Consider the following 26,845-nt stretch of genomic DNA (forward strand, 5'->3'; position numbering starts at 1 on the left):
CTACTATATATTGTGTATCGCCATTCAGCATTAACGGCAACGCGAGGAAAGATTTGGGTGCACCTAAATTTTGTGCTGGTGCACCTAAATAAAAAAGTTAGGAGCACCAGTGCAACCAAGGCAAAACGTTAGTCAGGAGCCCTGCATATATATATATATATATATATATATATATATATATATATATATATATACACACACACACACACACACACACACACAATTGTGCTCACACAAAAACACAAACACACATGCTACAGGGTTTGGTGCACGTACATTCATTAATCTTTCATGATACTTTTTGAAACAGGGTGTTGAATTATTCAGCAGACATCATAGCAGTACCATTTCTCTAATGCAGGAGTGTCATGATAATATCTTAATGAAGCTCTCTGCTGTCAGAGTTAAGACAGCTGCAGAAGGAAATGTGAGCACTTCAAGGACAAGAATACCAATCACCATCACCAGTTCAGATGTGTGATCGTTTACAAACCCGGAGATCAGATTTTAGATAGGGGCATAGCAGCTGACAATATATAATATAAATATAATGCAGTGTAGGAGGCATACCTATGTACATGCAGGACACCCCTAACCAAACACAGTGAAAGCTGACACTAGCAGTAGCGATTAGTGGATTTCCATACATAGAGTCACAAGTGTAAGTAATATATAACTGCCTACTGAATGGGTGAAGTGCTTTGGTGTGGTGTCTGATAACTAACTACCCTGTTCGGTGGGTCAATGTGACAGTGGTGAAACATTAGCTATCTGATTCCCCAAAGTATCCTCATTTGGACTACTGAGTGATGGATTAGGGGGCAAAGATCAGTAAAAAAGTCTAAAGCGGGCATCACCAAATTCTGGATCGAGTGGCGGTTCGATCAGGCCCTGTGACCAATTTGTTAAAAAATTAATGAGAATAAATACTTATCTTCACGGGCGTTGTTTTTTCCGACGGCCGCAGCTATAGACTGCGAGCGCAGCTAATCCAGTTAATACGACAATCGCTTCACTAAATTGAGCCAATCAAATTGATTGTTTACCGTGCATAGACAGTTCACTAGAGAGAACAAGAGCTAAGAGAGATGTGAGAGAAATAACAGCATAGAGAGGAACTGACTGTGCTACTTTCTGTTTCTGTGTTGTGTTTTCCCTGTTCTTACCGAAGTAGCATTACACACCTTGACCACGTTTGGATCGACTTACAGCTGTGAGTCAGCTTTCTCCACTATGAACAATATCAAAAGCAAGTATCATTCCAGGCTCACGAATAAGCACCTACACATGAGAATGACACTAACTCCATTCAAGCCAAGATTCCAACTATTGGCAAGGTAGTCACAGGCCAATTTCTCTCCCTAGGAAATTAGACAAATATGTAAAACAATAAAGAGAAAATGGGCTGCTCAAATCACATGCACATTGTCTAAAAGAGGTACTTTTTATTTATTTTATTCAGAGGATTCTGTATTGCTTTCTTTTACTTTAAATGCAGGGCCTACGTTCATTGTGCTACCATAGGACACATTTTATTAATGGTAAAGATAGCCATTTGTTTTCTATAAAAGTTCAACGTGTCTGTGTGTTAAAACTATCTTAATTTGAAAAGTGACAATACATGTGGGTATGATATGGAACATGTATATTGTTGACTTTATTTGATAGACCAGAGATCTTCAACAGGGGGTCCGCGACCCTTAGGGGGTCCTCAGAGTTACTCCAGGGGGGCCGCCAAATTATTGTTTGCAAATTATTGTTTGCAAATTATTGTTTGCAAATTATTGTTTGCTAATTATTTAATTTATTATTAAAAAAAATAAATTATTTATCTAAAATTGAAATGTCTGAGAACACACATTAATATGAAACCGTGTGCCTTCCACGTGTATGTTTAACATAAAAAAATTATGTATACAAAATGTATAAATATCCATCCACCCAGTTTAATATGCAGCTCAGTTTTATACAATACATGTAGTAGGGGGTCCCTGCTCTGTCTCTCTTTCAGTTAAGGGGTGCTTGGTCTAAAAAACTTTGAAGACCCCTGTGATAAACATTGGGGCAGTCTATAGGATGCACTTTAGACAACATGAGGTTCATACCTTAGCTGGGAGAACATTTTACTAACTGGACTGGTCTTAAGCAAGTATCAGGAATTACAAGATCACATTTGTGCATGTGTGTGCCTCTGTGGATGTACAGTACCTTGGTGCTGTGTTCAGCCATGGTGTGGTAGTTGAGGCCGGCCTTGGACCTGAACTGTTTGTGGCACTGCTGGCACTTCAGGGCATCCTGGAGCTGCAGGGGTTAAAGGCCAAACAGAGGATCAAATAACATTTCTATGAAAGGAAACTAACAAGTAACCTGCTATTGCTGGCTATGCTCTTTATTGGATCTATCAATATAGCAACATTTCATCTGTAACTTAATAGAGATTGTTATTAATGTGCTTTTCGTTGTCAAAACAGAGGACAAAGGGCACATCTTTGGGAACCAGAAAAGCCAATTTAACACAAAGTGTTCTTTTCGTAGATTACTCTCCTTGCCTCAGTATTGATTTGGAGACAGATGTGTTTGGATGGTTAGTGACCCAGTGGTAATGTGGTGATTCTGTCATTACTTTACGGCAAACTGTTACTTTAATAGAGTCACACGGGCCACTGGGCCAAGGAGCCATTAAAATGGCCGTAGAAACACGTCTCTCTGAAGGCCTCGAGGCTACTGCACGTTCCCAGCTGATTTGCCCTCAGGAAAGCTCAATATAATGTACTTGGATGAACCTCTTCTGTGCTTCACCCCTACCTCGTTTATACTGCTCATATATATAACTATTGACCACAATTGTGGGCAATGCAAACAAACCACAGGAGTGCACAGTGTCCTTTCCCTTTATCCATTTTAACTGATATTAGCTTTCATATCAAAGCAGATGAGTAAAGAATATTACATGAGAAAACTGGTGGAGATTACTGTACTGAGATACTGCCTGGTGTAATTTCCACAGCCTTCCAATCAATAGCATCACTGTAAAGGCTCCCTAGACTCTGCACACTGGAGTCCATAGGGAGAGGTATCTAATAACTTTTCAGTTAAAGTTATAGTTCAATATAGAAATAACAGCCCTGGGTTGAGAGAGCTTTATTCCATACTCAGGAAGAAAAAAATGTTTAATAACAATTGACAATATGACACATCACCCACCCCGCTCCCAGTCTGAGCGCCTACTGACCTTCTGGCAAATCTCCATGTGTTTCTTGAGGCCGTGGATTGTTTTCCTGGTGACGATGGAGCAGGTGGGACACACTACTTCACCTCGCTCATGGATTGCTCGCTGCCACTGGGTGTCAGCACCTTAGAAACATGGAAACAGTATTACTATGTCAGATCGATGATCAAATATTTCTGGTACGGTAACACATTCACACCTTCACATACGGACCATGTGCAATAACTAGTACCTTTAGTTATTTCTTTCTATTTCTTTCTATTTTTGTGTGTATATTTCTTACTAAGACAAGAAATAAATAGTAAAAAAATGTTTTTACTATTTATTTCTTGTCTTTTAGATTTCTAATACTGGGTGAACTGCTGCTAAAAATGTTGTTCATTTTGTACAATGACAATAAATCTTCTGATTCTAATTATGATTCTTATGTGTATTTTCATTTGTGTACTTAGTATTCATGTTTCCTTGCCTTACAGTTTAACTATATGTGCGTGTAAGCAAGTGATAATGTGTAGTGATGTAAAATAATCCCTGACCAATCCCAAACCAATATACAGTTGTCTGATTATGCATATGAAATAAATGCACTTCGTGTTGTAGCATTTTGGATGTATTGTGTTGTTATTAATTGTGGCTGCATGGGCGCTGTCCGGTGCTGAAGTCTTTTATCTTAGCATGTAAAAAAACGTTTTTGTCATTGCTTTGTTGTCACCTGTATTAGGCTTATGGCTATTTTGTTAAATATTCTTTGGCCAAATTTATTCAATAAAAAAAATTACATTTATATTGAATGTGCTGTGTGCCATATCTGCTTTTATTAAAAAAACAAGATTACTTTGGTCTCCAGGAAATTGTGGGGACCTTTTCTGACCATATATTAAACGATTGATTGATTGATTGATTGATTGATTGATTGATTGATTGATTGATTGATTGGTTATTAATGATAAAATTAATCATTAGTTGAAGCACTAAATCACTATTTTCTGATGTTTAATATGTATCTTACTTAGGCTTAAGAAAAGGAAGTAAACAACATTCATAATTGACGGATTTGCGAAGTTGAGCTTTTGTTGAGTTAAAAATTAGGTATTTTAGTCAAGTCAAGTCAAGTATCACATTTACACTGTTAACATTTTAAATTGACACCAAGAACTAGGGGCCATCCACAGTGAGAGGCTTTTTGATGCAAATGCACATGTTTTGCATCGTTTGGGCCGACCGTCCAAACGAATTCTGTAAATGTACTGCCTGAAAACTTTTTTGAAACCTGGTCTCAGGGTGAAAAGATTCGAAAACGGCTCTCGTTTGGCTTCGTTTGGATGGCGAATATGAATACATCCGTATCGATGATGTCATCGTCACACCCCTCGACCTCTAGTGCACGGCCACACACGACTTCACTCACTGCGGTGAAGCTAAGCGAGCATATCCCATCTCCATGGTCAAACCAGCTCACTTCATCTAGCTAAATAGTTTGTCTCTGCTCCCTGACACTTCCCTCTGCTCTGCCGGTCCTGGATTCTACACAAGATATATTGCTAACGTTATGTAGCTAACGTTAAACATCGCTAAAGTAGCTGACCGTGAAAGTAGCTGACCGCTACAGCAACGACATAACGTTAACGTTGTTAACTGTTATGGTTAGCTGTTTATAAAGTGGAAGTAGACAACTTATCAACTAGCTAGCTAATCTGTCTGCTTATCAACTCCTTGAACGGATTATAGTAACTTTTACCACGGCTTATTGTAGAAAGGCTACAGCAAGAAAAACGTGTAGATTATCAAAAAGACATTGGATCACTGATGTTTGTTTGACTGCCGATGTTAGCTAGCAGAGCTGCAGTAACGTTAGCGCGCTAATGTTAGCTCTGCTAGCTAGCGCGCTGCAATCATGTCTGATGGCAGACAGAATTGCAAAATAAAAAGCAATCCAATAGCACATTATACAATGTAAACAAAGATACGTTTTCTTGCGGCGGCCTTTATAAAATGAGCAGTTTTCATAGTCCATGGATGTATTAACAGAACGTTAGTCTAGCTAGTCATGTAATGATCATAGACAGTATATAATGGACCAATAGACCCCGTTGCTCTGGACGGAGACCAGTGAAGGCTATTAGAAGCACTTTTCCGGTGATGGCCAGCTTTACTGCGCAGCCTCCAACTGACAGAGACAACGTAAATGTGACGTGAGCAATGTGTCTGAAAGTTGTAAGTCTTCTGGTAGCTGTGCCAAGAGAAATCTCAATCATTCCCAATCTTACAGAGACGGAGAGTGTAGGTATATGTAAGGAAAAAACACGGGCACAGGCTAAGTATTGCTAACTAAAATGCTAGTTAACATTTGTAATTAAACCTAAACAGCTCATGTAAGTCGAAACTGCCTGCAAGCTTATCCTGTATTATACGGTAATTCCTCTACTATGTGACACAATCGTTAGCCTATTTTTACAAAAACGTCTGCTACGGAGCCATAACGTGAGATACAAGGTAATGGAGCCTTTTATACATTGTCGTGTTTCTTTAGAACTAAACAATGGACAAATAGAGTCTTTAAACGCTTCAGATGTAAAGTTATTCACTGTCAAGTGACGTCAAAATGAATGCTAGTCAGTGGAATGCTAACGGGAGGTGATGGCTAGGTAGCATCAAAATGGCGCCATAGTAGGTTCAAGTTCTGAAGCGGAGCTTACCCCCTTGGTAATGATGGGAAGTGGAAGTTAACTATGCTCTTCTTCTCTGTTTTTTGGTGAATTTCTGTAGTAGAAACAGCGCCGCCTATAGGCCTGGAATATGAAGTAGCGTGTTGAGTCATTTACAAATGGTTTCCTTTGGACGCAACTATTCTTGAAAGGAATCCAGGGAAGAAGGGTAAAAAAAAAGATTGTTTTTGACGTGATAATAAATAATAAATTGATCTAAGTGTTCACCAGAGCTGCTTGTAGCTGGATCTTTCTTGGAGGACTGACTTGAAGTCGGTCTTCTCTGGGGCTCCTCACTGAACCCAGTCCCCTCTGATCTCTTCGCACGGCCAGCCTTCAGCTTCTCCTCCACCTTAGTCATACCTACAACACACAAACATAGACACACAGTCGTGGTAGTAATTAATACTCCCATTGAACATATTCAAAGTAAAGTGAGAGATACAAGCAGAGAGGGACAGGTGGAGGACAATGCTGAAGAGAAATGCTAATAAAAGGAAAGTTGATACTGGATATAAAAAATAAAAAGAGGTAGAAACTGAGAAGAGGATGTTGTTTTGAGTTTTACTGAATCACTGACAGGCAGACTGAAAGAGAGCAAGAGAGAGCAGTGAGTCCTGCAAACTGTGGATGGATAGTTTGATAAGTGGTGATGAGTAGTTTACAGCCTAGTGTATGCTGTATGAGTCATGAGACATTTTCAGCATATGAATGAGACAGAAAAAGAGAGATACTAGAAAAGCTGTGTGTATGTGATGTGTGCTCGGTGTGTGAGTCACTGATTCATTTAGTCGGATATGAAACACCTCTACAGCTGCCACGTTAGCACTGTTAAAAGACCAGCACCATTGATCAGCAGCAGTAGGGAGCATTCATAATCACTCACAGAGCCAATCACACAATGTTGTTAAGTTCTTTCTCAAGCAGTGGTACATGTCCTCCCATGGTTTCCATTATTCAGTGAATCTTCAACATGTGTCCTGCTGTACTGTCAGTGATCAAGGATAATTCACCCAGTTCCTAGTAACAATCTTTTCTTCGCAACTTAATTTATTCACTTATTAATATCACGCCCACAGGAGATAACTGATCAAGGCTGTTTGACTGTTATGGGCAAGTGTTCATTAGACAACATCATTTATTGTCAACAACAGGGTGAAGTCAGAGCATTTTTTTGTATTTACCCTTCAATCCAAATGTTCCAGATATTGAAGGCTGCTCTCCAGTGAATTTCTTAGGTGTTTTCTGCTTACGTCCTGGCTCAAGAGAAAAACACAGAGCAGGAAACGGTCAAACACATACACATACAAGCATTTAATTAGAACTTGTGGTCCATTACAAAAGATTTGTTGTAATCTTACTGTGCCTCATTCGCTCTGGGTCTTCGTCAGGGAAAGAAGGGGGAAGGCTGTCCCATTCACTTTCACTGCCCTCCGCATCAGACGACGTGCTGTGAGACTCCTGGGACTGAGGCTGGACTGGCTGGGACTGGTGAATCTGCTGTGAAGGCTGAGTGTGGCTGTGCTGTTTCCTCTCACTCTTCCCGTGGGCCAGCTCCCCGTTCTGAGAGGGCATGGACACCTCCTGGGTCTTTTTCACTTTGAAGAACATCGTAGAGGGGGGACTGTTCTCTATGGGCCTGAATTCACAGACCAAGGGAGGAAAGTTTTGGGCAGTCAGCATTATGATGTTACTAACCACATTATGTGGGTCAGTGTGGGTGGGAATTTGAGATCTAAATCCTAGTCACCTTTTCTTGGTGTTGGACTTGACAGTGGTCTTTTGAAGCTTAGGCTGCTCGTCCTTGGGCTCCATATTAACCCTGTCTGGGTGGTTCCACAACTTGTGCTTTTGCAGGCGCACCTTTGTGGCAAACACTGCCTCACAGTAGGGACAGCCATGACTCAGCTTCTCAGCTACGGTGGCCTGGTACAGACACAAACACAGACATGAGGAGAGGGGATTTAGAGTGGGCTCCCTCTCTACGCAAAATAAAATGACAGTGGGTAGCTGTTACTGGAAGCATATTACTTCAGTTGAATAATCACAGGTTCTTGAAACAGCCATATACGGTAATTAATCACTAAATATTTGAGGTGTGAGCACTATAAATTATCTGGAAGTTTAAACTCTGATTTTTACGGAGCCCCCCTGGTCCCACTTTGTAAAAATAATTAATTATAACTATCTCGTGGCCACAAGATACTATCTGGAGGCCTCAAGATACTATCTCGTGGCCACAAGATACTATCTCGAGGCCACAAGATACTATCTTGAGGCCTCAAGATACTATCTCGTTGCAACAAGATAGTATCTTGAGGCCTCAAAATAGTAAAGTGACACATGGACCCTTTGTTATTAAACTGGACCCTGTAGTGTAGTGCAATACTTCACATTCTGTGCAATATTCTCTGTTTTAATATTTAGTGTGCAATATAGTTTGCTGCAGTTCTGCTTCTATTTATTTACTAGTACTGTTCATCAAAATTCTGTTAATACAGTAATGTAAATCTTGTAGGCTGCATATCCATAGTCCTTTATAATTCTTCTTCATATTTTATAGCCTATATTTGTACTTTTTACATGTATATATGTCACAAAGTGGAGCCAGGCAGCCAGAGTTTTCTTAAGTTGTATATAGTGTGGTGTTTCGGGTGTTTTATTTTGTATATAGTGTGGTGTTTTGGTTTGCCTGGCACAGAACGGAAGACTCCTCCCAGCGCACCTGAGGCAGATCTCATCAGGAGAGATGCTGGAGCACAGATAGATGGGCAGGACAGCAGAGCCGGAGCCGGAGGACAGCTGTGGATGTTTGGCGGATCGGCACATTGGCGTTGTGCGAGTGCGATTTGGGCAAAAATAGAAAATCTGATTTCAACCAGTCTATAGAGAAAAGGACTACAGTCTTTACCCTTTTCTGTTTGAGGGAGGGGGGAAGAGGGCCAGCAGCACGCAACGTCCACTCTGCTTTTCCCGGCGCCAACGCGCCGATCCGCCAAACATCCACAGCTGTCCTCCGGCTCCGGCTCCGCTGTCCTGCCCGTCTATCTGTGGTCCGTCCTGAACTCCTGTAGCGTCCCCAACGTTTCTTTTTCGCTCAAGATCGTATCTCGTGGCCACAACATCGTATCTCGAGGCCTCGAGATCGTATCTCGTGGCCACGAGATAGTTATAATTAATTTTTTTTGACAAAGTGGGACCAGGGGGGCTCCGTAGATTTTAACTAACTTAACAGGTAATTTATCACAGACTGTGATGGTCCTTCAATTGTTGCTTTTAAAATATCATTACTGTGATCCCCTGTTAAAGACTACTCATACTCACAGCATAAAGTAGAAATAGCCGCATAACAGGAAAGAACAGAGGTTAGTGACTCACCCCCTGGCAGCGTTGATAGTGGTACTTGACGCCATAGATGCTGGGAAACTCTAACCAGCAGCCTGAACACGGACACTTAACCCTGGAGCGGCGCTTAAACTCTTCCTTCCATTGTACTATCATATGGGCCTGCTCAGGGGTGAGGAAGAGAGAATTCAATACATGCAAGGATTATCGCTATACTGTATTGTTGTATATCGTGCATATTCATGGGGAGCTGACTACTCTGTGCAGGAAAAATAAAGCCCACTTCAAACACCTACTCAGTTCAAAGAGAGATACTCACAGGGATGCTTCTCAGTTCTTGCACTTCTGCTTTAGGGCGACCTTTCCTCTTCACCTCTGCTGGCTCATCACACACCGGACCTGTCAAAATGGGCAAGAAAAACATTTCTAAATTACTGCAAGTAGTACTGCAAGTGCTTCATATTCATGGCAAAGAAATATAAACTATTATATCTGTATATAAGCACTTCTAGATATGTTCTTGACATGTCATGGAGCTACATAAATACCCAACTTCAGTAAAAAAAAACTTTTTCAAACCTCCAAAATCCCTGAATCCGCTCATATATTTAAACTAAATACGGACATGAATGAAAACCAATATGTTCAGCTATGGTGATGGGTTTGAAAACTGATAAGTGTTAAGATGTAGGATTTGATTGTCAGATAAACAGAGGAAGAATGTGCATGTGGGAATGTGTGTGTGTGTGTGTGTGTGTGTGTGTGTGTGTGTGTGTGTGTGTGTGTGTGTGTGTGTGTGTGTGTGTGTGTGTGTGTGTGTGTGTGTGTGTGTGGCAGAGAGTGGAAGAGAGGGCAGTGTGGGTAGAGGCCTTCTGTTGAGCCAAATAGATCAGCTATAAATCGCTAGCGACTGTGTGAACCTCTGACACAGCACACTCAGCTCTCTCTCTGCTCCCCATTACTCCCTCCCTACATCTCTCATACTGCCGCTTCCCTCTTTTCTCACCTCATGTCTAGCTTTCTCACTTTCCCTTCCTTTCCCTCCACACACCCTTCCCGATCTTTCTCCATGTAAATTTGGAGGACAGGCGGTGCACTGGCTCATTACTGCTCTCTTCTCTGCTACAATTAGACCTCTGCACTCTATTTTCTCTAAACAGCGCTACTTAAGAGAGGGAGCGAAAATGGAGTGAGCGGAGGATGAGTGTATGTATGTGAAAGGAGAGGAGGGAGGGAAGGGGCGTGACAAAGGGAGGAGAGGGAAGCAGAGGATGCTCAGGGAGAGAGGAGAGAATTGCAGAGGCAGATGATTTCTTCTTCTGACCAAGCAGAATACTGAATGACAGTGCTGCAGGTAGGAGCTGAGGCTAGACTCAGCTCTTCAGAATGATATATCATTACATGTGCTCTCAACTCCCCCGCATTGATCTGGCAAGACCGGATAGCGGCAGCAGAAACAAGGCAAGCAGGAGACAGAGGTGCTGCTCGAGCTTATTCAGTCATATCAGATCTAGAAAATGCCAAAGGGAAACTACTTGAAGCAGAGATGATAGTCCTTAGCTGTGAAGTGGAATGCAGCAGTGGTCTTGCATAGACTCCCTTTTGAATCTGTTTCACTTCTCCGTGCTGGAAAACATGATTTTCTTCTACTGCAAACTCATTGACAGCGACAGGATGCACATTTGCCTAGTGCGGCTCATTTGTGGCAGATCCCAAACTAGATCAGTGCACTCTGTGTGCCTACCAGGGTTATGAAAATTGTATTTTTTATCAAATAAATGAATTGACTTCCCGCTATTGTTGCTCATACAAAAACAGCCTTCAACAACCCCCCAAAAAAACATCTCTCTATGTCAGTGATGTTAATGTGTATAAAAACAAAATACGGGCCTAACCTGTCATGACGTCCCGTTCCCTCATTTCCCTCTGTTTTATTACACAGTATCAACTTTCCCTTTTTCCCTCATTTGTCTTCTTTTTGTTTCTCACCCAAGCACAGACACAAACACAGGCTGACGGATTATATGTAATCTTTTACTTCAGACTCACAATAATAAGGTAGAAAGAAAATAAGGCAAGGCTGTATGAGATTGAAGTAGCACAGCATAGCTGGCTGTATTTGGGAATAGTTCATGACACAAGGTGCAAACACACCCATAAACATGCACACTGATACACATAAACAAGCACACAAAACCATTACCAGTGTGTGTAAGTGGGATGTGTGTGCATAGATTTTAGTGTATTAATATTCTCCAGGCGACAGAGCATTTCTCTATTAGCTGTCTGGGTAGCAGCTGGGGAGGTGATGCAGTCGGCAGTGCAGCTCTTGTGCTGAGGAGGAAATTGAGCATGCATTCTAATTCCTGTCTTAGAAAATAAAGGTCTTGTGAAAGAAAGGCATAATTAATGAATTCTGCTCTTGGGAAAGATATGTTCTGGTTGCTATGGGAATAAGATCCACTTGTCTTAGTTACCACTATCAGAGGCCTCTTTCCAGCAAGCAGAACAATTAGGCCCACATACAGAAGGCTACAATGCAAATAGGCATGTATACACACAAGCCAAGGAAGCGCTGGTGCGAGTGCAAACTTAACTGTAAAAATAAAAAATACAACAGCAGACTTATCTTTCCTGGGGTGAACTATGCAAAACACAATACAATGTGTTTAGTATCTCTTACTTTGCTTTGCTTGCTTGAGTATGGGTAGCACACTCTGTGGCGCTCAGAAATCACAACCATTGTCTTGGTATGAAACAAAGCAGGCCCATTGTGTCATATCTAAACCCTGGTTCTCAGGCACAGGCCACTGGGATAAAACAGCTGTTCAACTAATGTCAGAGTATGACTCGCTCCCAGCTGTCTGCAACTGTTGCTCCACACTGGTTAACCCTGACAGCAGAGCAGAGAAGAAAAGAGAAGAGAGCTGCTGCCTAATGATCTCAAATAACCTCTCCTAGCTACGCCTGCAACTGCTCCCCCTGAGTGCAAGGGTGCACACATTACCCACAAACACATACACACACACAGGCGCGCACACAGAACAGTCATTTGTTTTCCTCGACAAACACTCACACAGGAGCCTTTGTCTGTGTCTGCACAGTAGGGTTTAGACATACTGTACATTGGTTTGGAGAAAAACAACACACATACACACACACAAACAAACAAACACTACTCACCACTGACACAACTCCATGGAAAGAAGACACAGTATTACTACTTCCTCAATCTCAACAGACAATAGATAGAGAAACTGATACACCTGGACACAGTGAAGGGTAAACACACTGACAAAGTACAACCGTCTCCTTAATGTGTAAGCTATCCTGGTCCTACAGTCAATGCAACCACTGGACCTTTACTTCTTCACAACTTTCCCCTCTCTCACAAACTCTCAGTTAAGTGTCATGTCAGCACACACACACACACACACACAAACACACACACACACACACACACACACACACACACACACACACACACACACACACACACACACACACACACACACACACACACACACAGTACAAGCCTTTCCATCATATACACACCTCTCTTTGAAGACGTCCCCATAATTCCCTCCCAGTCAGGCTTGATTCCAGACAGTGAGTAAGAAGAAGTAGAGAGGTGTAGCAGCACCAGAACAGTCTTGCGACCCAGACACTGACTAACTGAAAGAAAACCAGACTCTCAGTGCGTCTGGCTCTCACTCTGTCTTTGTTTTTCTCTCTCTCTCTCTCTCTCTCTCTCTCTCTCTCTCTCTCTCTCTCTCTCTCTCCCTTGCTGTCTTAGTGTATCTGCTAATCCCTTACACAGATACACTTGTTGACAACATGGCTAGACTAATTTAATATATTTTTTGTATTTTTTCTGAAAACACTGCAATTACTTTTTTGCCATTAAACTTGCTCTGATAGTAAAACTAAATCACTCTGCAAGTGTTACAGGGTGGCCCAAGTAAACATAGCTTAGTTTTTGAGGGGTTCATATGCAAAGGCTGAATACAATCGGCTGGGATCTGATTGTGAAAAAGAAAATGTGAGCTAATTCCATTACTGTATATTACTCTGGTTCTGTAAGTTAGATAATAACACAATGGGTTCAACTTCAGGGCCAGAAATAATGGACAACAAATGTCCTAGGTATGAACAGTCTTTCATAGATATATTTCCTCATTTAAAGTCCAATTGACATCACATAAACAAATCAAGTCAATATATTTTTCAAATGTTCAGGAGATCAACAGAGGAGACGTGCAATAGATACCATGTGTACAGAATAGACCAGCATTGCAAAATTACAATGTTAACAATCAGGGTGACAAAATTCTAGATAGATTGTAACACGAATGAAGCATAAAACCATCATGCATTGTGAATTTTTTGATTCTACTATAATTGGGAGTATCAAAGTTGTTAATTTTAAAATTCCACATGTGGTGGCTTTGATAGATATATTTGTTCAGGGCATCATTTATACATAGGTCAACTGATTTCAGGGTTTGTCCTACTCTATGACTTAATGATAAGCAGAGCATCTTCTTTCTAAATAACCAGTAATTAGTGCCCAGTCAGAAGTGTGAATGTCCTAAGCAAAAACAATTTTCAGTGCCCTCAGCGGTTTGAACTCCTGTATAGGGGATCATTTTGTGTAGATCCCAGGAATCACCACAAAGACCTGTGGTATGTTTACTAACACCACTAAACCACACTTACAGTAAAGCAGCCAAATCAAAAAAAAAAAAAAGCTTGGGCTTGAGATCCTACATAATCTGGTGACTCACACTACCTTGACAGCCTCTTCAGAATTATTTACAGCCTTTCACATCAGCTGCATGCTTCATATTATTGGAAACCTCATCTATCGCCTAATGCCCATTTGGCCCATGGCCAATAGTATATTTAGTGACATCCCAAAAAAAAAAGCCTCTGATTCGTGAGGGATGATGCACACAGGTAAACTGACTGAACAAATAAAACATTTTTAAATGTAAGACTGACTGGACAGAAAATTAAAAAATATACAAGGATCATGGTGGAATTCGCTTTTTATGCACTGAGGCAAGTTGTGGTATACAGTATGCAGTGCATAGACCAGCACCCATGAAAAAGGCAAGTGTTTATGCAACAGCATATATATACGAGCCAGACAGACAATGCCTGCTCCAGACTGTTTGCAGTGCCCTCCTTATGGAGAGTGACTCACCAACTCAATCTCTCTCCTATCCCATTGCCCTGTACTCCTTCTCATCTGCCATCCTCAAGCCTGCCAAATAAAGGTGTGACAAAGATGACTAAAGACTCTCCTCAATACGAGATGTAGCATCAGGCTGAGAAAAGATCCAGAATTCAATTGCATCCCAAAACAAACATTCTCCAATCTATGGCTTTTTATCGATTTTATCTTGTGGTATTCCACCAATTTCAAAGACTCAAGCAGGCGAGGGCTACAAAATATAAGAAATATAAAGGTGAGAAGAGTGAGATGGGGAGTGCGGCTGGTGGGTGGGAGTAGGGTGAAGAAGATTGCGGGGATAGAATGAAAGGTGACATGGATAGTGAGGCTGGAGGCCTGGGGATTCACTGCTGCTGATGATACAGCATATATAAGTGGGACTGGAGAAGAGGGGATTGGAGGCAGTAATGGAAAGATATATGTTATAATATGAAATCGTGTTGGTATCGAGCGAGAGAAAATGTGAGAAAGCAATAGGTGGAGAGGAAGAGTGAGAGATTGCTGCTGGGAAAAATATGCAGGGTCAGCAGATGGCGTCTGCGGGCCAGAAATGAAGGTCCTACAGTCAGCGTAGTGGACGGTCATGTGAGAACACTCTTGGCTGTGCAGTGTGCACACACACGCGCTGTCATGTAAACACAAACAAAAACAGCACAAGCTAGCACATTTAACAGTCAAACAAAGCCACAACCATATAAACCAATGCAGACCTTCCTCATAGTGATAGAGACAGCTCCTCCCAACTCTGGAGCACCCACCTCCCCTTACACACAGCGTTCCCGGGGTCCCGTGCCTGGGATCAGGTAGGGTACTGCACCTCTCTCAATCAAAGATGGAGGATGGTCACGCACGCACACACGCACACACACACACACACACACACACACACACACACACACGCACACACACGCCTAGACTCCACTCATTTATGCTTACATTAATGTTTGCAGAAAGAAAGGAGCCTAATTTCAGGGCTTGCCTAAAGCATTTGGCAGAACAGCATTAGGACTGTCCAAATACTTTTACCGTAGGTTGTATAACAGCCTAGAAGGCTGTTGGAGGAAAAAAAATGACAAAACTGAGGCTCTAATAAGATGTTAATGTGAGAAAATGTAAGAGCAAGAAAGAAAAGAGAGAGACAGATAGAGAGCAAGTCACCCTCAGGGACCACATCCTTTCCTGCAAGTTGTCTGGTGTGGCAAGGTGACAGCTCAACCGCACCACTCTAGGAAAGCACACAAACCCGATTTGCAGTCTTTCTTTCCGTGCATAAAAGCACAGAGGGATTTCAGGAAACCACTAGTACAAAAAAAACTCTCCAGCGAGGACAGGGTTTCTTCATAATTACATCATGCAAAGTTTCCAACAAGGACATTTATCGATCAGCATGAGAACTAATAATACCACGAGGTGGAAAAGTCTTACCTTTTAATGAACATGGAATGAAAAATGATTCGTTATTAATGAAAAAAGATGACCAGTGGGAAGACGGCATATAATGTGGTACCTGGTTATCTGAAGAGCACACTGTGTACACTGGACATAGTATGAGCACGGAAAAACATACACGGGGAGCTGTAGATATTGATGGCTTTGTTTCACCAAAGCAAGACTCAGTCCCCCAGGCATAGACAAGCTAGCGCCAGGCTCATTATAATTAGCATTGTAGCATTTCTTCTCCTCGCTAGCTCCATACAGTAAAGCTCAAACCAGGCACTGATGAGTAATAGGAAAAGGAGTCCAGTGGAGGATTTGAGTAGATGGCTTGTCGTTTGAAAAGGTAATGCATTTTGATATAGGCAGAGTGTTTTGCTGGAGGTAATACAGAAAGTCCAATCAAAGTCAATGAATAGCTTATTTGCTTTAGTATCAACTACATCTGAGTGAATCATAACATGCTGCAGTTATGGTGTGGTGGTTAGGGATTAAAAATGCCACTGTAATCGTGTGCCCAGATGAAATGAAAATGTAAAATTCCTCATGCATTTCTCATGCTCTGCTTTGTGTCTAAATGAATTCCTACTGTTACACAAGGATGTGCACGTGTTTCAGTAGCCTTGTGGTTCCCCTGTAGGTTGCTGGATGCTCTTAGAGAATCTTCAAACCTCATAATCACATAAAACTCAATCCACTGGCAATGTTACCAACTGAGCCCCTCTAAAGTCTAGGGAAACCCCTGATGTAATGTTCCAGATAAGAGCAACTTTCCAGCCAAACAAGACGATTCTTCAACTACAAGTGGAATGCAGATTTGTATCTTGTGCAATCAAAATGTGCTGGAAGCTGTCCTTAGCACAGACTTGTACTATCAAAAACACTGATATGATTACTATTTTGAGAAGCTCTATTTTAATGAAAGTCAAAGCAGATCAACTGTGGGAAAAGAAAATGAAACTGACAAGCAGAAACGGTAGTCTTAAGTTACCACAAAAAGTCCCGAAAAGACCAGGACCATTACCTGTGAAAGCATTTCTCACACACACACACACACACACACACACACACACACACACACACACACACACACACACACACACACACACACACACACACACACACACACACAAACACACACACACACACACACACACACACACACACACACACACACACACACACACACACACACACACACGCCGGTACTTATTACTGAACCTCAGCCAAGTGTGCTTCTCTCAATTCTAGCCTTTAGTCTCAAAACAATCAGCCCAGACCCCACTACCATCTTTGCAGTGATTGATCTATAAACACATCTTGTTTACTGAGTTATAAAGTGTAAAAACAAATCTATAAAACATGACACTTTGAGAGGCTGCAGAGAAAAACATGTCATTCAAATACACTGTGTTCTGCTACAATACATTCTTTAAGAGCAAAAGCAGCACATCAGTCGGCAGCCTGTGAGTTGGAAACCATACTGTGAGCCTGTGTTACCCTGCTAACTATAGAAAGATTAAGCAGATAAAGACATACAATTAAAACAATTTAGTAAATGGTTTCACCACTTAAATCGCCACAAAAAAAACTGTCCAAAGCTTACTGCACTCTGAGTTCTGTCTTGCAAAATATGCTTTGTATTACTGTCCACAGCAAGCAAGCACACACACACATGCACGCACCCACACAGGCATGCTAATCCAGCCTACAGGGCTGATATTAACATGGGAAAAAAACTAATTGAAGCATCTAGTCTAATGCTGGTGCTGTGTGTGTCTGGGAATGAGGGGCTATTTTGTAGCAACCAAAACAACTGGGTCATATTAGAACAGCTCCAGTTTTCCAAGTCTGCCCCACTCTATTAACAATGTCTTGATGATCTGCTGGTTATTGGATTGAAACATAATTCCCCAGCCCGGCTCTCTCTTTCCAAAATCTTCCATCTCCATCCAGATGGCTTAGGGTTTCACTAATGTCAGTGCTTGGCAATACTTGTTTGTTTGGTTTTCTCACTGTAAGGCACTCTGAGGGAAAATGTAGTTTCCAGGCCCTTCTGTGGTGAGAGGGGTAAAATTACCTTGAGGCTGGGGAACCATTGATTCTAAGTAAAATATAATCCATTCAAAAAAGCAACAGAGACAGTTACAGTATATGCGTTAAGTGATCAAATGCTCGAGAAACAACACCAAAGCTCTGAACAGCCTGCCTAGTGCTATCATAAGCTACTAAATAATTTAAAAAAAGTCCAGCCAGTCTAAAGCCATTGGAATATAAAGACAAATTGGCAAGAATACTATTGCAACCATCACATACGGTATGTGTTAGTATGTCATTTTGTATGCAAATGAGAGCTATAACTCTTTCAGGCCAAGAAAAAAACTTGGGTCATACAAACAAAAGCTTTCTTAGTTCCCACATTTAAAACAATCTGTGAAGAAACGCTGCAAACTGTGATCTAAAGTGTGTGCATAGAATACTGTTTGTGGCTCGTCACTCACTGTGTTTGTTGTTGTTTTCCGGGCCTGGCGTGGTTCTGACAGGCTCCTGGGGATGTCCATGCTTGGGGGTCCGGCCCCTTGGCAGCCCTGATGAGGACAGCTTCCCAAGCCTGGGGCCACTTGGGCTCTCCATGCCTGCAGTGGTAGTTGTGGGGGTACAAAATCATACAGGAGAGATTGGTAGCTAGAGGCGATATTGGGATACTTTCTGATGCTCATTAATCCCGTTCCATTGCTTGTCAAAACATTATTAGCAATGTCCGCTGTGACGATGCGGTCCCTTTGTTCTACAATGCACTTCACGTCGGCCATCGGTGCTACTGGACTGAACGTTATCTGAGTGGAGGCACACACATCATCTGCAGTTGTAATGAGGGTGTGACCTTCCATGTTTCATTTCAAAATCAATATTCTCACTTACACACTAACTCCATGCTCTGCCCATTAGACAAAAGGTGAGTCAAAGAGGGAGAGAGGGGAGTCCAAAGCTACTTTCCTGCCTTCTTTCTTTATTATTAAAACTTGTAGTTGGCAGCAGCAACATGTTTTTTGCTTTAAGTGAGAGCTAATCTCTTATTTGTTGACTGCTACGGTAGATAGATTACACAGCATAGTCCACCAATCTATTATAAACATCATGCCACCATCATCCATAGTAAGCCCAGTTTTGGGCTCTGTACTGAACCCTCATTTCCTACCAGCATGGGACAGTCTAATGGATGAAGGCTGACAATTGCTAATTATGCTAAGTGGGACTGATTACAATCCAGCATGCTTTCTCTTAGTATACATTCATGTCACTCTCCTAATGAATTACAACAGCACACAAAGGGTCACTCGGTTGGGGCCACTCGGTGTCCATTTACACGACATGCTACTCACTGTACATTGAGCGATGATGGCTCATCCGTCAAAGTGACAATACGCTCACAGTTTGTTATAAGTTGTTAATACATTTGACTTTAAAAAGCACAGTGAGCTCGCTGCACAATGCAAGTTGCAGAAATATGCACACACTCACACTAGACACCTTCCTGTTCCTGCATGATGTGTCAAGAGTGTAAATAAACAGATGTGGTGGTTAGAGAGATAAAGACACATTAATATGCTCAATTATCAGTGGTGAAATGAATGCTGCTTGTAATATTTCATTGGGAGTTTCAATAGTGACATATGTACTTTTTTTGTACACAATGCATTTTTGTTTCCCATGTCTTGCCTTGGCATTTGTTCAGCAATGTTTTTAAAATAACATTGCAGCTGGTGTTTTCATAAAAGATTTCTATAAGTAAACCTCAGTCCTACATTACCATACATTTAGCTAGACACAACAAAACATGGTGACACCCACTCACATCTCCCTCTGCAATCCGCTGACAAACCAACCTGGAAATAAGTATTTTAGCTACACACGTGGCACACTGCCATGCTGTGTGTGTGTGTGTGTGTGTGTGTGTGTGTGTGTGTGTGTGTGTGTGTGTGTGTGTGTGTGTGTGTGTGAGAGAGAGAGAACTACAACAAGGTTACAGAGTTGCCTATTTATGTGGTTAAGAAAAAAAAGAGTGCTCCTCTGGTCGGCCACACCTACCTGAACTCTCGGGCAATCACCCAGCACTAGGGGCCGGGTGGCCCCGGGTCACCCACGTGAGGGAGGAGGGGGTCAGGAGACAGACACCGAAGTGGGCGTTTTTCCACCAATGTTATGTTACATGGCAATCACACCTGCTGTGCGTCAAGGACCGGTCAGACTGGGGTTGGGGATCTGAAAGGAAGTGGACAGTCGTCACTGTCGTCCTGTACCCCCACTCTGCGGACCACGACGATGTGGGAGGAAAAAAAGAGCAGGGCAGGAGAAGAGAAATGACAATTTCGTCTGTACATGAAAATAAATCCTGGATACTTTCACCTTATTCCCAGTTTCCAATTGCCTTGCCCCCCTCCTTTCCTGCATTAATATGTACACCACGAGGCACTTCTTCAACCTCTGTCTTCTCGTTAAACAATCCAGAAATATAAGGAATAGCCAGGAAAATATAGGTAGGTCCTCGACTCCTTGAGGAAAATATTAGAATACGGGATGGTTTATAGGCAGTGAAGCAAAATGGCGACTTTATTACGAAGGAGGAGTAAAAAAAAAATCCTTGCGCTGGCTGGAGCTAAAGGGAGGCACACAAATATATTTAGTGCAGTAATTTCGACGGCGGCGAAACACTTGGTTAGAGTAAAAGAAAACGAAGCGAAGGAAAATGAGCAGAAACGCCAAACCTCGGTCGGTTTTGGTTCACTCCTCGGTTCCTTACCTCGGGATTATTTCGCTTTTTTATACGGATATTATCTCGGCGGCCGTGTACAGTATTACAGTAATGTGTGTTGGGTCATGCGCGTATCCACTCCACCTTTGACAGTTGCAACTACAGTCTTGAGGCAACTTGCAAACTCTCGCGTTATTATTATCTATTATCGAACAGATTAATTGGGGTTTCTGTCTAATAAAGTCGCCGCAATACCGGCTCGTGCTGCTCTTCCGACGTAACGGCGCTCGTTCCTGACGAAAAAGGGTCAGCGCTTAAATTCTTTAAATCAACCTTCGCCAAGTATTTTAATCTGGTTGCTGCCAAATGTTCTCACCATGCGCCCTCCAGCCAAATCAGGCAGGGAAAATGATTATAGTCCAGTCTGCAGGAGGCTATTCTTTGTCATTAGGCTACCTTACCGGAGGCAAGTGCTTATGCAGTCAATGCAAGTATCCCTCTCCAAAAACCACTGGAACAACAATGTTTGCTAAACCTAATGGGTAAAAAAAAAGCCCCACTAATGAATGAATTTTTTTTTAACAATATACAAATCCGACGTTTATAATGATCGATCATACAATCCCCAAATCCAAGGTCAATATTAAGGAATGATGTATTAATCCTATTATATGTTACCAGTTCAACAGCACATAGGCCTACAGTCAATATTGGATTTTTAATTGGTGTAAGTTGACTACAGGCTATGTGCACACTCCTAGCATTTCCCCATAAATCAGCTAATAATACATGTTTAACATTTGGTGTGAAGCCACATATCTTCCTTGTATCACAGCTCACTTAATGAATTATTAATGGCATCATTGCCACCTCACTCGGTTTCAGTAAAATAACAGAGGGTCTCTCTTATTTGATTGGTGCCAGTCGTCATAACCTAATAATTCATATTAGTGGAAATCATCTGAAACCATGATGTAATGTAGGCTATGTGTAAAAAAAAAAAGTTTTCAGCATTGCCAGTGGAGGGCAGGAGAGCCTCATTTTTGTACCAAGTTTACTGTGATGTATCAACCAAAGAATCACGTGTGTTTAAATAAATTGCATTTTTATTTTGTTTAATGAATATCACTTAAATCAAAGAGGCTTTCACACTTTGTAACACAATGACACTAAGACACACACGGACAAGAGTAGGCCTATACAATACTTTTAAATATTAATAAAAAAAAAAAATACACAAATCAGGAAGATGAAAGAACAAAGCATTAATGAATTAAACTTGAAGGTGTTAACCACTTACATTTTAGTTGAAGTTATGTTTTTGCTAATATGCTATGTCTTTTGTATACTGTCTAAATGTACACTACCGGTCAAAAGTTTGGGGTCACTTAGAAATTTCCATTCCACTCCATTACAGACAGAATACCAGCTGAGATCAGTTGCATTGTTTTTTTAATCAGGGCAGTAGTTTTCAGATTACATTATGTGCTTACATAATTGCAAAAGGGTTCTCAACTGTTGTAGAAAGAAGTGACTGATGTTTAATGGAATTTCTACATTGCCCATTATCAGCAACCATTCATCCAATGTTCCAAAGGCACATTCTGTTTACCAATTTTTTTAAAAGGCTAACTGAGAAAACATTGGAGAACCCTTTTGCAATTATGTAAGCATATAATGTAATCAGAAAACTGCTGCCCTGGTTAAAAAAACAATGCAACTGATCTCAGCTGGTATTCTGTCTATAATGGAGTGGAATAGAAATTTCTAAGTGACCCCAAACTTTTGTCCGTTTTAAAAAAAATGTTATTTATATATAAACAAGTTAGTTTTATTGTTGCAAATGACAAAAGATTTCAAACACTTCCAGATTTTTAATGTCCAGTCAAGGTTTGTCTGCATCAGTCTTCCACTAGAGGGAAGTGCTTTCCTGTGATTTGTCAGAAGCAGCTCAAAAACTATGTGGAAACATGGGCCCCTGTTGCATCTTTAACACTTTTAAATGTGTAGTTGATTTTCATGGCAATGTTATGTGTGTTACTTTGATCTCAGGAGACGTGAGCTGATGATCAGCTGGTTAATGACACACTGAGCCTGATGGGTGTTTCACTCTCGACTGAGTGACAACTGCCATTTTCCTGCACAGTCTGCCTCCTGCTCTCTTTAATGGCCACTGATGAATAGTTCAAGCGAGGCCTTGTTTGACCTGTGATTAATCCTTTTACTGTGGCAGTGATATATGTTCCCTCTTCTCTTCTGCTGAGTGAGCAAAAGGCTACTTAATGGTTTTTAAAACTGGCCAGGTGGAGTGGTCTGTGCCCTTAAAGGCTCTTGAAGAGTCCATCCAACAGTTGATTGTATTATTTATCTTTTGACCTTTCCAGTGCGAGTTCATTGAGCACACATGCACTTTTTTTCCATATACTGATTTGCTTAGTAGTGGTATCCTAAATATTAAACTCTTGGGCGCTGGCCAGAAAAATTACAGTCTTCAGCTGTTTGTGCCACAGAGCAACTCCATTGGAGCAGCTGCTTAAGGGCTGCTCAACATTAGTTGATGAGAAAGGACAGATTGTTTCTCATTCTATTGCAATGCTGTCAGAGCACTGAGATCCAGCTGATCAAAGCCACAAGCAGATAACGATAAACAAGCTGGATGCAGAGCCTCCGCATTCGGGTGTTTAAGAGAATGATGACGAAAGACAAGCTTTCAAAAAGAAGAGACATTTAATAGTAAACAGTAACCAATTAACTGCACCATCCAACCATCTGCTCCACGGATTTATTCTCTGTGTTGAGAAGGCCACTTTTCACTGAATCTGTTTATCATACATGTGCCTTGTTATCAACTGGTGAGATGCTTCATGTCTCTCAGTAATTGGATCCCAGTGTGTGTGCGTGAGGCTAGAGACAGAGTAATAGGAGTGTGTCTCTTTAGGCAAGCAGCACTGTTTTGCATTCACAGAGTCGGAGTCATGACTCGAGGACCCAAAATGACATGTCAGAGTACCAATGCAAGTTTGAGACATGCTCACTTTGTAACAAATATAATGTTCAATTACTGTAATTGAGACTTATATATTCATCTTTGGATTAGCTGCACTTTCTCTTTAAACTGTTTTTCTTTCTTTGTGTAGGACATTTTATTCTTACTGATATTTAAGGTAATAATTTATGAATGAATTAATAGTAATAGTAATAATAATAATGAATTAAAAAGCAAAAGGAAGGAGGAAAGGAAAGCAAGAATAGGAGAAAGTAGCAAACAAAGCAAGGAACAAGCAGCAGAAGGAAGTTGGCAAAGTGCGAGTAAGACAGATAAAGAGAAACAAGAGCTGTTCAGCATTTCTTGGATATGGCTAGAATAGGATATCTAGGAAAACCTTTGGGATTTGAAGAGAGGGCAACTGAGGTGAATATCACTTTTGTGCTACTTAAATATAAGCAGTTGGGTTTCTGTGTGTGTACATATGTGCGTAGGTTTAAATAAGAGAAATAAAAACAGGAGGACATTCACTTCTCTTTTATATACAATCAGTTTTGATGATGGGAACACTGCCAAAAGAATTGCCTCAAAGACTGGAAGACACCAATTCCATCTTGTTTCCAGCAATGATTACAAGAAATGATATCTGTCATACATAACAAACATGTTGTTTTAACAACTTGAAATGTCTCCATATGGGAGAGATCTTGCCCACCTCTTCTACAATATCTCGAGACAAGATGAATGAGGGTTGACTTTTGGTTTTTGATACCTGCCTTAAGTTGAGCAAAGATTAATGTCAATTTATTATATCTGGTGAGGGTATATATTTTGATGCTTCAATGCTACTTGTCCCAGTGTTTCAGTGTCTGCTGACATTGCTATATACTAATAAATCAAGAATAAAAACAATTAAAAATAATTATATTAATACAATGTGAAAACAAGACCAACACTGAATCTCAATTAGTTTATTCTAAAAAGACAGCTTTCATCATGTTCAATACCATATGTCTTCATATCTGTAAAGCAGATACATATTTTTCCTTTTTTGCATTTTAAACAGCTCATCAGTCATCTGACAAAGGAAACCAAAAGTGTTCATATTTACAGTACATCCGGTTATCCAAAAATAATAGTGTATTTTCTACTTTTTAACAGTCAATTACTTACATTACCCAAAGACTCCTCGTCAAAGGACGGATGGAGGGATGCTAGAAGGGGAGGTTTTGTTTATTTAAGTATTGAAATTATTTATGTATGTGACTTAAACATCTTCGTCATACACAGCTGTCTGCTTCTGTCTAGAGTTAAATCAAAGGTGCTTGCTTCAGTCGCGCTGGGAATCTTGTATCTGGGTAGCTTTCATAGTATTTTTGATTTCTGAGCATTTTAAATCACAGTGTCACACCAGGGAAAGAAATTGTGTGCGAGAGATGACATACAGTATACAGTAGCACACACAAAGGACAGAAGCTATGAGGCTGGCAAATGATGCTGCTGTAACAGGCAAAACATACATTTCCCTCAGCAGACATCCCTCATTCTTGCAACTCAAATTTCTCCCATACAGTGCTCCTCCTCTTCACCTTTAATCATTAAAATTATTGCTTTATCAAGCATAGACAGTCAGTGACTATCACATTAACACTGTGTCCTAAGGATCCATTGCATTAATAAAAGACTAAGGAACAGTATACGTAGATTTAAACTGTATTATATTCTACAACGCTCATACTTTATATATATCTATATATATAATTTCTGGCTCAAATACTGCAGATCAATAGAAAAAGACTGATTGTTGGAATGACATTCGGCTTAAAGTGTTTTTGATGACCTCCAAACCTACAAAACTATCCAAAACTAAAGTCCTGAGAGGAAAACGTGAGTGTGACATGTTGGTGAGGAATTGATAAGAATTGTATTGGCATTAGTCAAGACCAGCTAATTCCTTGTAAACAGGCACCTGTCATAGCTTAAAAGGGACATGGAGCTTGAATGGAGGTTTCCTTAACTTTCGATCCAGTGGCCGAATGGTAGCGCTGCATGTACGTAAATCTATGTTTAAACTACGATACAAACCGTCCTCCACATGGTTTTAGCGTTACTGGGCTCAAAGGTTCAGAGAGTTATTCATTCACCTTAACCAGAATAGAGAGGAAAATCCATAAATACTGGTTGTGCACATGTAAAGCATTAAAATCAGTCTGATCAAAATGACACCAGGAAACCAAAAGGAGATTTGCTGCGATCAAGCATATACCAGTGACAGGCCTACATCATCACTAGGGCTGTGAATCTTACATCTTATCACTATGTTACAGTGGGTACCCCTGCCTTGAGCCGGGCTTTGTCTCTCTGTCTCAGTGTCTGTAAACCAGATTGGCCGTGTTGAATGAGAATCCTCCAGACCGGTTGGCATGTAGTCTATAGGCTTGTCCTCTCCCCTTTCACCATTCGCTCACATATCTGAAGACAGCAGCTCTTCAATGGCTCCTAGAGATGTATTGTGACAGGGGATGAGGGAAAGGGCTGCCAAATGGATCCAGGGGTGAGCTAAGAGAAGTTTCCAAAGGAGGCTGCAGAGAGAGGGGAGATAAAGGAGTGGGGGAGGATGCATTATTATAATTAACATGGATAGAAAAAGCAGAGTTTAAAGTGCAGAAATGCTATCCTCTCACATCATGGCCTATTGATGCCATGGTCAAAAATGCATTTCTCTCACTCTGTTATCGCAACATGAAGCTGCTGAAACACACCCTGCCTTGAAAACACATCAGTCTCATCTAAGACCCTTTTCAGAGTATAAGTATACATAACCTTCCTGAATTTGTATGTGACACCTTACTCCCCCAAACTCTGGTTACTGAATAATCAAGCAACCAGTGTGGCAGGCTTCTCTTCGTGTAACACGCCGCACTCAATCACAGAGCAACAACCAATAATTTACTATAAAACACTGGCGGACTGAATAAGTAAGAGAGTAATGGTAGTGCATGACGATTGCTGCAATGTTGCTAAAGAGAAAGATACTAACATAATGAAATACAAAAAAGGAGAAAAATGGAAATCTCTTCAAAATAAAGGTGTTTCATAATCAAATGCAGAGATTTCATTCATGAAAGGTCTAAAGCTACAGCACAGGTGTACA

At 41.0% G+C, this 26,845-nt stretch overlaps 2 protein-coding genes across 2 annotated transcripts in view; both read right to left on the reverse strand.

Moving 5' to 3' along the window:
• Positions 1 to 20,834, reverse strand: part of znf512b (zinc finger protein 512B) — a 34,420-nt gene extending 13,586 nt beyond the window's left edge. The window contains 10 exon segments of the mRNA XM_039800357.1: positions 2,209 to 2,301; positions 3,233 to 3,354; positions 6,163 to 6,297; positions 7,119 to 7,190; positions 7,296 to 7,573; positions 7,685 to 7,860; positions 9,313 to 9,441; positions 9,599 to 9,678; positions 18,454 to 18,588; positions 20,042 to 20,834. Of these exon segments, the coding sequence (XP_039656291.1) occupies positions 2,209 to 2,301; positions 3,233 to 3,354; positions 6,163 to 6,297; positions 7,119 to 7,190; positions 7,296 to 7,573; positions 7,685 to 7,860; positions 9,313 to 9,441; positions 9,599 to 9,678; positions 18,454 to 18,586 (1,218 nt within the window). The 5' untranslated portion in view covers positions 18,587 to 18,588; positions 20,042 to 20,834.
• Positions 20,835 to 24,213: 3,379 nt separating this feature from the next.
• The window catches only part of samd10b (sterile alpha motif domain containing 10b), a 36,250-nt gene continuing 33,618 nt past the window's right edge, over positions 24,214 to 26,845 (reverse strand). Inside the window, exon 6 of the mRNA XM_039800428.1 lies at positions 24,214 to 26,273. Within this exon, the coding sequence (XP_039656362.1) occupies positions 26,251 to 26,273 (23 nt within the window). The 3' untranslated portion in view covers positions 24,214 to 26,250. The remainder of the gene's footprint in view (positions 26,274 to 26,845) is intronic.

Source organism: Perca fluviatilis, chromosome 5 (assembly GCF_010015445.1).
Source record: "Perca fluviatilis chromosome 5, GENO_Pfluv_1.0, whole genome shotgun sequence".
NCBI lineage: Eukaryota > Metazoa > Chordata > Actinopteri > Perciformes > Percidae > Perca > Perca fluviatilis.